Source organism: Nannospalax galili, unplaced genomic scaffold (assembly GCF_000622305.1).
Source record: "Nannospalax galili isolate Female #2095 unplaced genomic scaffold, S.galili_v1.0 scaffold85, whole genome shotgun sequence".
In the NCBI taxonomy this organism is placed as follows: domain Eukaryota; kingdom Metazoa; phylum Chordata; class Mammalia; order Rodentia; family Spalacidae; genus Nannospalax; species Nannospalax galili.
The window spans coordinates 8,858,712-8,871,943 of record NW_008358866.1 but is presented as its reverse complement, the minus strand read 5'-3'; the positions used below and the strand labels follow the sequence as shown (position 1 = coordinate 8,871,943).

Genomic DNA, 13,232 nt, shown 5'->3' with positions numbered 1-13,232 from the left:
CCAGCCTGGTCTACATAGTGAGTTCCAGGACAGCTGGTGCTACAGGGAGACCCTGTCTCAAAAAGACTGAAAAAAAAAAAAAAGAGAGAGAGAGAGAGAGAGAATGTACATAGTATGTGCATATAATTTGAAATACATAATTAGGTAAACATTTATCTTCTATGTAATTTAAGGAATAGAGAATTACAAAAAAGGGGATATTATTAAAGTGCATCACTACATATTGACAAAAGGTTAAACTAACAATGATATTATAATTCTAAATATTTTTGTATCTAATAATATAACTTCAAAATGTGTAAGGCAAAAATTGGTAGCACTACAATGAAAAACTGGCAAACCCACTTTTATAGTAGATTTTAGCACAGCTTCCAGTGACTGTTGAATTGAAACAAAGAATGTCCAGAAGTCCAGACAATTGAACAGTCTAGTCAACAAGATTGATCTGATAAGAGCATTTAGAGTACACTCCCAACAGCTGGATAGAATGTGCATTCTTTTTAAACCCACTTAAAGACCTCAATTTAGAAAAAACAAATAACTAGAGTATATTTTTCAGAGGGCTCTTATAAAGCAATGCAAAAATAATAAGCTTTTGAATGGGCCAAAGAAATAAACAGGTATTTCCCAGAAGTAAAGGCAGCTGATAAGCACTTGTGAAAATGGCCACCTGTAATAAGAGTAAAAGGGATGATTCACCTATTGACTAAGGTTTGGGTTGTAATCTCTGATTTATCAGAAGCATGAATCTCTAAGCAAATACTTTTAGTTCTCAAGACTCAATTAAGAAGGGAGTATATCCCAGAGAAGGTAGAGGGAGGAGTGGAAAGTGAATATGATCAAAATACCTGGTATGCATGTATGAAGTTCTCAAAGAATTAATACAAATATTACAATAAAAAAAGTGCTGAGAACAACAAAAAAGTCTGTTTACTAAAACAAGGATAATTGCATGCAACTTGCTTTCTTTTTTAAAAAAAATTTTATATTTATTATTTTTATTTTATGTGTATGCATATATTGCCTGCATGTAGGTAAGTGCACCCGTGTTGTGCAAATGCCCGCAGAGGTCAAAAGAGGCTGTCGGATCCCCTGGGACTGGAGTTACAGACAGTTGTTAGCTGCCATGTAACTTGCTTTCTTTAAGGATTGGTTGTGAAAATTAAAATAAATGTACATACATATACATTATATATTATAGTACATGTTACATGTATTTATATATACATGAAATTAGTTTGCAAACTCTGAAGCCCTGGTCAAATAGAAAATGTTTGTTTTCAGGGTGAGAGAGATGGCTCAGCAGTTAAGAGCACTGTCTGCTCTTCTAGAAGACCTGAGTTTGGTTCCCACCATGCCCATAGCAGCTAACAGTGGTCATTAACTTCACTTCTAGGGGATCTGATGTCCTCTTCTGGCCTCTGTGGGCATTGCACACATGTGGTGCATATAAATACTGGCAAAACAGTCATACACATAAAATAAAAATACATAAAAAATTTAACCCAGAAAACAAACAAAAAAAAAGCCTAAAAAATTGTTTGTTTTCTCCAGAGCACAGGCTGCAAAGCCCTGCATCCTTTTCTTTGATGAGTTTGAATCCATCGCTCCTCGAAGAGGTCATGACAACACAGGAGTTACAGACCGAGTAGTTAACCAGTTGTTGACTCAGTTAGATGGGGTAGAAGGCTTACAAGGTAAAGTACTATGGATACTAAAACATACTGTATATATATATATATTTTTTTTTTTTAGTTATCATCTGTTCACTTAAAAAGTATTCTTCCCTCCTCAGGTGTCTATGTATTGGCTGCTACTAGTCGCCCTGACTTGATTGACCCTGCGCTGCTTAGGCCTGGCCGACTAGATAAATGTGTATACTGTCCTCCTCCTGATCAGGTGATGATTCCATATTTAGAATCCAAAACCCAACGAATGCTAAAGTCTTTGCTTTTGAATTTTACTTCTGTCAGGTAATAGCAATTGTCCTAAGAAGACAGCTTCCTCAGCAAAGCCTTGGGGCCACTACTTGCTTAAAGCATTAAAAGATCCCAGATAGGGTGCCATACCTCTTTAACACAGTCTTGTTCCAGGAAAGTCTGGATTGGCCAATAGGGAAAAGAAATCAAGGAACCCTAAATGTATTACTTGAACACATTCTTTCTATTCAAAGATCACACATCTCATATCCTGTCAAGAAACTGATCTAGGATCAAGTGTGAAGGACCAGTAAGCATGTGATCCAGTTTTACAGAGATGGGATTTTCAACTGTCTTAGTCCTGTGTCAACTTGCTCTCAAGTCTAAAAATTAGTAATAAATGAATGAAAGAAAAGGGAGCCAAATGGCCAAAGCATAGATGTCCTGTGGTTGTTTCTTAAGTTACACTAATTTCCCTTTGTTGGCACACTTGCCCAAATCTAGAAAATAAACACAGTATGAATAAGAAATTATTTACACTGAATAGTTAAAAATGGTAATTTCCATTCATTTTCCCTCCTGTGTCACCTTTTAGGGAAGAATTTCCAAAAAAGATAGTATACTTCTTGTACATTTTTCAAAGTGCTTATAAAGCTTGTTTGATATGTAAAGTGAATTTGTGAAAAAAAATCTTAAGATATACAGTTTAAGATAATGTACTTAATTTTTTTTATGTCTTTAATCAATTAGTTTTTCCTCCTTCAGGTGTCACGACTTGAAATCTTAAATGTTCTCAGCGACCCTCTGCCTCTGGCAGATGATGTAGACCTTCAGCATGTGGCATCGGTAACGGACTCCTTCACTGGAGCGGATCTGAAAGCTCTGCTATATAATGCCCAGTTGGAGGCCTTACACGGAAGGCTGCTGTCCAGTGGACTCCATGTAAGTTATGTGGGGCCTTTGTTCAGTAAGGAAAGAAGCCTAATGTCAAGTTTCAACCTTGAAAAATACAATTTCTCACAACTTTGGTAAACTATGTATAAATTTAAATTTACTTATAGTTAAACATTCTGCAATTGGAATGTGAGTTTTACGGAGAATTTTAGTTATGAAGAATTCGTTGTTTGTTTCTCTAACATTCCTTTAATATTAGCAAAAATATTTGATACTGGAATAAATTGGGATATCACAAATTTGCATAAATAAAAAAATAGTTAAGGTTTTTAGGTTTTTTTCAGCTTTTTTGAGACAGGGTCACCCTGTAGCCCCAGCTGGCCTGGAATTCACTATGTAAACCAGGCTGGCCTTGAACTCACAGAGATCCACCTGCCTCGTCTTCCCAAGTGCTGGGATTAAAGGGGTTCACCACCACACCTGTTTTTAGTTTTTTTAGTTTAACTTTTTTGTATTTAAAAAGGATTAATTAGATTGGCTTGCATGGTACATCCTGGATATACAGTTTAATTTTTTAAAAAATAATTACAATTGTAACTTATTTTAAAGATCAAATTGTGTCAGCCAGCAGCAGTCTCTCTTGAATGACACATGGACTCTTACCATTCACTTCCTTCCTGATGCAAGATCTTCTTTGTTTACCTTGTATTTTCTGTATCCCAGCCCTAGAATGAGCCTTTTTCTCAAAGGATGATATTTTGCTTTAATTATTGCAGTAGATAATTTACTACATTATAGGCTTTACCTGTATTTTCTATGACGTTTTCTATATATTTCTCCCTCATTGTTTTGGAGATTTTTACAGGTCCTAACAGGTTTTTTAAAATTTGTTTTGTTTTGTTGTTATTGTTGTTTTTTGGTTTTTTGAGGCAGAGTCTCCCTGTAGCCCCAGCTGGCCTAGAACTCACTATATAGACCAGGCTGCCCTTGATCTCACAGAAATCCACCTGCCTCTGCTTCCTCTGGGATTAAAAGTGTACGCCACTATGCCCAGCTTTATTATTTCGTTTTAAATTTTGTGTAGGCATTCATGTGTGAGAGTATGTGCACATGAGTGCAGTTGCTCACGGAGGCCAGAGGAGTGTGTTGGATGCTCTGGAACTGGAGATAGAGTTACAAACAGTTGTGGGCCACCTGCGGTGTGTCTCAGAAACCCAAATCAGTTTTTCTGCAAGAGCAGTACATGCTGTTAACCACTGAGCCATCTTTCTAGCCCCATTCCTAAAGTTCTTACATCAGACAAACCAGGTTGTGTGTGTGTGTGTGTGTTTGTGTGTGTGTGTGTGTGTGTTTGTGTGTTTGTGTGGGTGCACATGCAAGTAAGTACATGTGCAGCTGTGCATGTAGAAGCCAGATGTCAACTTTGTGTGTCATTCCTCAAGCACCATCCACCTCTTTTTTAATTTTATTTTTATTATTTTGAAACATGGTCTCTCACTGACCTGGAAGTTGGCAAGTAGGTGAGGCTGTCTGGCCAGGCCCTGGGATCTGCCTGTCTCTCCTTCTGAGTCCTGGGATCATTACAAGCATGTATCATCACACCCAGCTTTTTTATTTGGGTTCTGGGGATCGAATTCAGGTCCTCATGCTTGTAAAGCACTTGCCTAACTGTGCCGTCTCCCTAGCCCCCAAGGCTTACAAGCTATTGAAGTGAGTTTTTGTTTTGCCTTAATTTTTATTATTTGATTGAATGCAGGACCCAACACATGCTAGGCAAACTCTCTTCACTGACCTACATTCCCAGCCCCAAAGGTTTTTCTTTAATCCTCTTTTCATATGATAGAGTGCTTTACTCTCTGTATCCATATATATATGTATTCTATAACATATTTGATATAAATCATTCTGTAGTAGTAAAATATGAGTGTTAAAAGGCAGAAATGGAAAAATAAAACCTAGAGGTCCGAGTCCTAGTTTTATTACAAAATTGTTGGGATAGTTGATAGTTATCTCTATACATCATCTCACCTTTCCTTACTGAAACAGTTAAATTTTTATTGCGTAGGGCTGGGATGTAGCTCAGCTGGGAGAGTGCTTATCTAGCAGCACAAAGTCCTGGATTCATCCCTAGCACCTCCATAAACTAGAAGTAGAGGTGCATGCCTGTAATCCCAAGGATCAGAAGTTGAAGGTCATCCTAGGCTACGTAGCAAGTTTGAGACCAGCCTGGGCTATAAGAGTCCTGTCTCAAAAAAGAATTTTTTTATTGTGTATCTCAGAGCTTGTTGAAAAGTGCAAGCCTCCTTGTGTTGCTCTTGGAATGATGTCTGTGTTGTTAATTATTTCTGAACTGTGGATTATTTAAGTCTTACTACTGACTCTCTCTTTGTGTGTGATTTAGGATGGAGGCTCCAGCTCTGACAGTGACCTAAGTCTTTCATCAATGGTCTTTCTAAACCACAGTAGTGGCTCTGATGACTCAGCTGGGGATGGAGAGTATGGCTTAGATCAGTCCCTTGTTTCTCTAGAGATGTCTGAGATCCTCCCAGATGAATCAAAGTTCAATATGTACCGGCTCTACTTTGGAAGCTCATATGAATCAGAGCTTGGAAATGGAACCTCGTCTGATTTGGTATCTTGTGCATTAATCATTGTGTGGTTCAGCTATATAAAGATGTACATTAAGACATGATTATCTCCTAACCAGCCTCACATAGTTTTTGGTTGGTTGGTTCCCCTGTATAATTACTCTTATTTTTCTTAATTGGTGCTAATTAGTCATTTTTATTCCTTGTGAGAACTTTAAAACAGGGCTGGGAACAAGGGGATTCAAAGACTCCTTGTCATTTCTCAGGTGTGTTTCTGATAGGTTTTTACTGAGCAGATCTATCATACAGCAAATGTAAACTTTATTGTCAGAAAGTAGTTCAAGATAATGGGAAATTTAATGCAATAATATTGAAAATTCCTGATAATAAAAATTGGTGAAATTTTTTTTTTTGGATTGTGGATAAATTTAAAATTTGTTTAAATATAAGATTTAAATAATCCACAATTCAGAAAATTTATTTGTGATTCTTTTTATAGTAAATAGAAAAGTAGTAATAAAAAGTATGAATAAGGAAAATGTTTAGATTAAATGTGGGCAATATTATTGTTTTCCTACTTAATTAAAATAGCATTCAACATATGTCACCCAAAATTAATAGTGACTCACTATTACTTTCTTGATACCCATAGCATTTTTACATGCATAGTTTCCTTTTTGTATGTGTTTTTAAAAATATAAAAATACCCACTTTTATTCCTAAGAAGTAAGATACTGTTTTAATTCTGGAATTCTGTTTACTATTTTTTAACTTCTGTCTTGAAATGGCCCAGAACTTTAGCCTATTTACTACACACTAAGAGTAAAGGGAGCTAGGAAGATGACTCAGTCAGTAAAGCTCTTGCTGCATAAGCCTGAAGACCTGAGTTTGGATCAAGAGCAACCACCTAAAAACTGGGGTGTGGTGGCACATACCTCTAATCTCAATTCAGGGAGGCAGAGACAGGAAGATCACTGGGGTTTGCTGGGCAAGCCAGCCTAGCCAAATCAGAGTTCCAGATTCAGAGAAAGACTCTCTCAAAAAATAAGATGGACAACAATTGAAGCTACTCAACATTGACCTCTGGCCTCCCCACACGTGCACACCCTCCTACAGAGGCACGCATACAATACACACAAAATGCTAAGAGTAAGGCTCTCCAAGAGCCTGTCCTTGGCCATTGGAGTGATGGATTTAAGTAATGAAATGTTAAAATATGTTATGGCAGTTTTCACTCTGGTGGCCCTACACCATAGATACGCCTTGGTTTGTAGAATACCAGCATCTTTTAAACTTGCTTAATTTTAGCAAATAAAAATATACTTATATAAATTAAGGCTATTACTTTAGGGATGTGATCCCTGATAGGCCATCCATGCTTCAGTAGATGGCCTTATGCACATACTACAGCACTAAGTGGACTCAGTAGGTTGAAAAAGAGTTCATGAAGTTGCGAGGGGAAAGTGATGGGGAGTTGAGGGAGGAGCTGGAGGAGAGGGAGTAAGCAGTGAATTTGATCAAAACACTATATACATGCATGAAGTTCTCAACAATAAATTTTAAAAGGGAAAAAAAGTTTTCATTTTTATATTTAATAAACATGGTCCTCTCTCTTTCTCCCCTCGATCTTCTTTCTTCGATCACCCATTACTGTACCCAACATGCAGAGCTCGCAGTGTCTCTCTGCACCAAGCTCCATGACTCAGGATTTGCCTGTGCCTCCAGGGAAAGATGCATTGCTTTCACAACCTCCCGTATTCAGGACCTCTTCCCAAGACGGCTACCAAGACCTTACACAAGAACAGAGAGATCAGCTGAGGGCAGAGATCAGTATTATCAAAGGCAGATACCGGAGCCAAAGTGGAGTATGGCTTTTTCCCTCTCCTTAAGTCTGTTAAAACTTTTTAAAAGTTGTTTTTCCTTTTTTGATATGTATTTATTTGAGTTTTAACTATATTTACAAATATTGAAACACAATGGGGTATTGAAACACAATGACTAAGTCAAATGTACCTTCTTGCTTTGTGATTGTCTTATAAGACAGTATATGCTTACCTGGAAAAAAAAAAAAAAACCTGACATGAAGCCGGGTGTGGTAGCGCACCCCTTTAATCCCAGCACTCGGGAGGCAGAGGCAAGTGGATCTCTGAGTTCAAGGCCAGCCTGGCCTATATAGTGAGTTCAGGTCAGCTGGGACTACAGGGAGACACAGTCTCAAAAAGACAGAAAAAAAAAAACAAAACAAAAAAAACCCAAAAAACAAAACAAAAAAAACTGACATGAAGAAATGACGTTGAGACCGCCACTTTACTCATCATATTCCTAAACTAACATCTTCTTACTTTGTTTTTTTTTTTTTATTTAAGGAAGATGAATCCCTTAACCAGCCAGGACCAGTCAAAACCAGTCTTGCTATTACTCAGTCACATTTAATGACTGCGCTTAGTCACACAAGACCGTCCATTAGTGAAGATGACTGGAAGAATTTTGTTGAGCTGTAAGTGCCAGATTCCAATATGGAAGTAGCCATTATTATAGTGACATCATTATTTACTTAAACTTTTAAGGTTTGTGTTTAAATTTAAAAATAATTCAAGGGGCTGGAGAGATGGCTCAGCGGTTAAGAACACTGGTTGTTCTTACAGAAGACCCGGGTTCAAATCCCAGCACCCACATGGCAGCTAACAACTGTCCATAACTCCAGTTCCAGGGGATCCAACAGCCTCTTCTGTCCTCTTTGGGCATTGCACAACACGGGTGCATTTACCTACATGCAGGCAATACATGCATATACATAAAATAAAAATAACTAAAATTTTTAAAAAATTCAAAAGCTAATTCCAAAATTTATTTATAAGTGTATGTAGTTGGGCTGCAATTATAACTCAGCAATAGAGCACTTTTCTAATATACATGAGGCCCTGTGTTTCATCCCCAGCACTGTCCTCTCCCTCAATAGCACTATGTATTTAATTAGATTTTCATTTAACTGATTCATTTGATTATAGTGAGCTAATTTTAGAAACTGAATAAAAAGGAAAATATATAAAGGTTTAAATGATTAGTTATGTCATTTATAAGATTTATAAAAACTATATGTTTTGCTTTTTAAATTTATATATTTTTTATTTTTTTATTTTTTTATTATTTTTATTTTTTTATGAGTGTATTGCTTGCATGTATGTGAGTGTACCCGTGCTGTGCAATGCTACGGAGGTCAGAAGAGGGCTTCAGATTGCCCTGGAACTAGAGTTAAGGACAGTTTGTAGCTACCATGTGGGTGCTAAGAATCGAACCCGGGTCCTCTGCAAGAGCAGTCAGCGCTCTTAACCGTTGAGCCATTTCTCCAGACCCTTAAATAATTTATATTTTTAAAATCTCAACATTTACATTGAAGTTTTTTCATTTGTAGATTGTTTACTGCACATTAGGATTTATAGACCTCTTGTAATTGTATAGTACCTTCCTATGAGCTCAGAGCCATAGACTGGCAGCCATTCCATGACAGTGATTCAACATAATTCAAGAAATATTTATCCCTGGCCTCTCTCAAGAATAAATACTTCAAATGGAGAGGTGACTTGACTTCTACTCTTATAGAGGACCCAGGTTCGGTTCCCAGTACACACATGAGGGCTCACAACTATCTATAACTCCAGATCAAAGCTTTTCTGGCCTCTCTGGGCACCAGGCATGTACATTGTGCACAAACATACATATAGGCAAAACACTCATATAGTTGATTGATAGATAGATAGATAGATAGATAGATAGATAGATAGATAGATAGATAGATAAGTAAATCTTAAAAAATAAATATTGGGGCTGGAGAGATGGTTTAGTGATTAAGAGTGCTCACCGCTCTTGCAGAAGACCCAGGTTCAGTTCCCAGCACCCACATGGTGGCTAACAACCATCTATAACTCCAGTTCCAGGGGATCCAATGCCCTCTTCTGACCTCCAAGGGCATTGCATGACACATGGTGCACTTACATGTAGGCAATACACTCATATATATAAAATAAAAGTAAATAAGAGTTCTCTACACATGCTGCTAGGTAGTTGATGCCTCTGAGCCATCCATACATCTTAGGCTACTTGGCAGTTTTCAGTGTCAGTTTTTGACATTTAATCTGCTTCCAGGGTTTCACTGCTGTTACAGACGCAGTGTGGTGACAGACGTTCTTACAGCTGAATGTTTGAACACCTGTAATTATTTCACCAGGATAAAGGCAGAATTGTTGCATCACAGAGTATGTACATTTTTTAAGGCTTTCAAAATGTACTGCCAAATTGCTAGAAGGAGTGTTTCAGTGACAGAGCTTAAGAGTGCCAGTTATCTTGCCACAAACCTGAGTGTCGCACACTGGCCAATTTGATTGCAGAACAATTTTGTCTTCTTTAGTAATTTCCTTTCTTTGAATAGAGCCGTAAAGGTTGTAGTTTTCATATTCATTGCTGTTTGTGTTCTTCCCTTTCTAACTTGTTTCCTCATTCCCTTCCTTTTTCTAATAACTGTTTAATTTCTGTTACAATATTTCCTAATGTTATTTCCTTTTTGCTTCATAAAATATAATGCATTGTGAGGACTGGAGAGACGGTTCAGAGTTTAAGAGCACTGACTGCTCTTGCAGAGGACCTGGATTTGGTTCCCTTTACCCTCATGGTGGCTAACAACCGTCAGTAACTCCAGTTCCAGGGGATTCAACGACCTCTTCTAACCTCCACAGGCATGCCACGGGTTCACTTACATACATGCAAGCAATACAATCATACACATAAAATAAAAATAATAAAATATTTTTGAAAGCAGGGGACAGAGAGATGGCTCAGTGGTTAAGAGCACTAGCTGCTCTTGCAGAGGACTCAGGTTCAAGTCCCAGCATCCACATGGTGGCTAACAGCCATCCGTAACTCCAGTTCCAGGAGATCCAACACCCTTTCCTGACTTCCTTGGGCACTGTAGAACACATGTACCATGACACTCATACACATAAAACTAAATCAAGAATTAATTAATTTAAAAAATAATGCATTGTCTTTTGTCATGATTAAATATTATTCATTAAATATCATTTCTCTTTTTTAAGGTATGAAAACTTTCAAAATCCAAAGAAGAGAAAAAATCAAAGTGGAACAGTTTTTCGACCTGGACAGAAAGTAACTTTAGCATAAAATATACTTCTCATTTTTCTAGGGATATTTGTTTGTTTTCTTTCTTTGTTAGGTCTGGTGGTTTGTTCCTAACTTGTCACAGTAAAAATAGTGTCTGTAAACTTCTTTCTAATTTAATAAATTTGGTTAATCTATAAAATTATAGTTTGATAGATGCTGTGATTATGTAATGATCAGGATTATCTGACATTATCACTGCAGGATAAGTGAGGATATTTATAACATTATATATTTTATTTCCTATTAAATCATTAATGAGATGAGATTTGGCCAGTGGTAGAACTCATTTTTTTTTTTTTCTTTTGGAGAAGAGATAGTAGAGGACACAATTAAATAAATGTCTTGGGATACACAGTTGCATATTCAGTGTCTTTTTGGCATTTGGCAAATTGTATGCTTTGCAACTTATTGACTGTTTGGGAAAAAATGTATTATTGTCTTCTGATCTTTTATCACAACATCTGAAGTTTACATACAATTCAAATAAATTTAATAATTCTTCCAACCAAAAGTGCCTGATAAACTCCTGGTCCAGCTCCAATTCCATGATCTCTGAATGTTGCTATTTTTTCTTTTTAAAAATTTTTTTATTTATTGTTTTTATTTTATGTGTATGAGTGTATTGCCTGCATGTGTATAAGTACACCTGTGTCATTCAGTGCCCGAGGAGGTCAGAAGAGGGCGTCGGATCCCCTAGAACTGGAGTTACAGGTGGTTGTTAGCTGTCATGTGGGTGCTGGGAATCGAACCCAAGTCCTGTGCAAGAGCAGTTAGTGCTTTTAACCACAGCCATAGCTCCAGCTCCACTATCTTGTCTTCTTATTGTGGTATAACTTTATCTGTGAACTAACTTGCAAAGTCAGCCACCATCAGTACAAATAATACCTCTAATATCTATGTAGTAATTGGATATGGGAAAGGAAAAAGGAGAAAGTAAATTAAAACACACAAACAAATGTGTAAGCCAGCACTTCGGGTACTCAGGCACATCCCTGTCGAGGCCCAGCTGCTGCTTTTTACTCCTCCATTCCATCTGTTACTTTTTGTTCCTCTGACATCAGCCATCGCCTCAGTGGATTAGAGAACTTTCCTAGGTAGGATGGCCTGGAACCTTCTTTTCCATCTAATCCATTGGTAGACCTTCCTATCTTAGATTGTAGACATCAAATATCCATTAAATGTCCATTAACTATCGTCCGAGTCTGCAAGGAGCCATCCAGGCTTTCTTTCTTCCACTTTGTGTGGCAGCAACTCAAGATTTCTTCAATGTCATCATTCTACACCAGCAAAAGCCAAAATCAGAAAACAGAACAAAGAGTTTGTGACTCAGTATGTATAAAACTGAGAAGTGGTAGTTCCTATGGCTGTTTGGACTCAAAAACGTGTGCCTATTCCTTTTCTTCTCTCATGTCTCTTTGGATGTTGGCCATGGCCTGTGTGCTTTCTTGGTACTTTTCTCTTTCCCACTGTTTCTCTAAGGCCCCTTCCCCTGCCATCTGGTTGCTTGCTGTACCTCCAAGACTAACTCAAAGTTTGGCTCTCTTCCTTTTCTCCATCTCCCTCCTCTGGGCAGCTGCTGAAATTTACAGCTTGTGTGCCCTGCAGTTTTTCTTTTAAACACTAATTAAATTGTCCTCAGGTTTCGTAAAAGGAGTGTGGTCCTCCTTTGAACTTCTGTTCTCTAGTCCTTGTATTAGGGCTGTAGTTGGCTCAAAGCCTATGTACTGTATCCAGCTGGGCGTGGTGGCACACAACTTGAGAGGTAGAGGCAGGCGGATCTCTGTGAGACTAAGGCCAGCCTGGTCCACACAGGAGGCCACCTGAAGCTACATAAGAGACACTGTCTCAAAAAAAAAAAAAAAACTAAACCAAACTAAACTGATTATTTCTGGTAAGATAGCATAGCCTCACAGAGTTGGTTCCCCAAAAGACCAGCTCTTTCATGGTGAAAAATGTTTATATCAAGTCCTGTGAATTCTCTTAGTAAGCATTGTGGTCCTCTTTTTAAAAGAAATTTTTGAGGTTTTTTTTGGGGGGGGGTCGTCTTTTTGAGACAGGGTCTCCCTGTAACCCCAGCTGGCCTGGAACTCACTATGTAGACCAGGCTGGCCTTGAACTCACAGAGATCCACCTACCTCTGCCTCCTGAGTGCTAGGAATAAAGGTGTACTCCACCATGCCCAGCTTGAAGGTTTTATTGTTTCAGACTGAAGAGGCTGTCATATCCCCTGGAACTGGAGTTATGGACAGTTGTTAGCTGCCATGTGGGTGCTGGGATTCGAACCTGGGTTCTGCAAGAACAGTCAGTGTTCTTAACCGCTGAGCCACCTCTCCAGCCCATGGGTTTTTAAATTAATTATTTACTTACTGGATTTTTGAGATATGGTGGCTAACAGCCATTTGTAACTCCAGTTTCAAGGGATCTGACACTCTCTTCTGGCCCCCGTGGGCATTGCATACACATGGTGCACTTATATACATGCAGGTAAAACACTTGAAAACATAAATAAATTTTAAAATCTATTAAAAACAGCACTGAAGGCTTCTAGCTAAGCATTTATCCACATAGGACACAAATAGATTCTTTGGGCCTGCTCTAAGAACTCTAGCCATTACTTTTCCCCTAAACCTCATGGCTATTTGTACTCTCCAAAGTA

General features: G+C 38.0%; 1 protein-coding gene across 3 annotated transcripts in view; it reads left to right on the top strand.

Annotated features, from left to right (window-relative positions):
- Positions 1-11,078, top strand: part of Pex1 (peroxisomal biogenesis factor 1) — a 67,418-nt gene extending 56,340 nt beyond the window's left edge. For 2 of the 3 annotated variants that reach the window (XM_029558352.1, XM_008822543.3), the window contains 7 exons: positions 1,555-1,697; positions 1,796-1,899; positions 2,685-2,861; positions 5,215-5,445; positions 7,069-7,266; positions 7,768-7,898; positions 10,492-11,078. In XM_029558352.1, the coding sequence (XP_029414212.1) occupies positions 1,555-1,697; positions 1,796-1,899; positions 2,685-2,861; positions 5,215-5,445; positions 7,069-7,266; positions 7,768-7,898; positions 10,492-10,576 (1,069 nt within the window). In that variant the 3' untranslated portion in view covers positions 10,577-11,078. The remainder of the gene's footprint in view (positions 1-1,554; positions 1,698-1,795; positions 1,900-2,684; positions 2,862-5,214; positions 5,446-7,068; positions 7,267-7,767; positions 7,899-10,491) is intronic. The other variant, XM_017795463.2, reaches the window with a different exon arrangement.
- Positions 11,079-13,232: the final 2,154 nt, after the last annotated feature.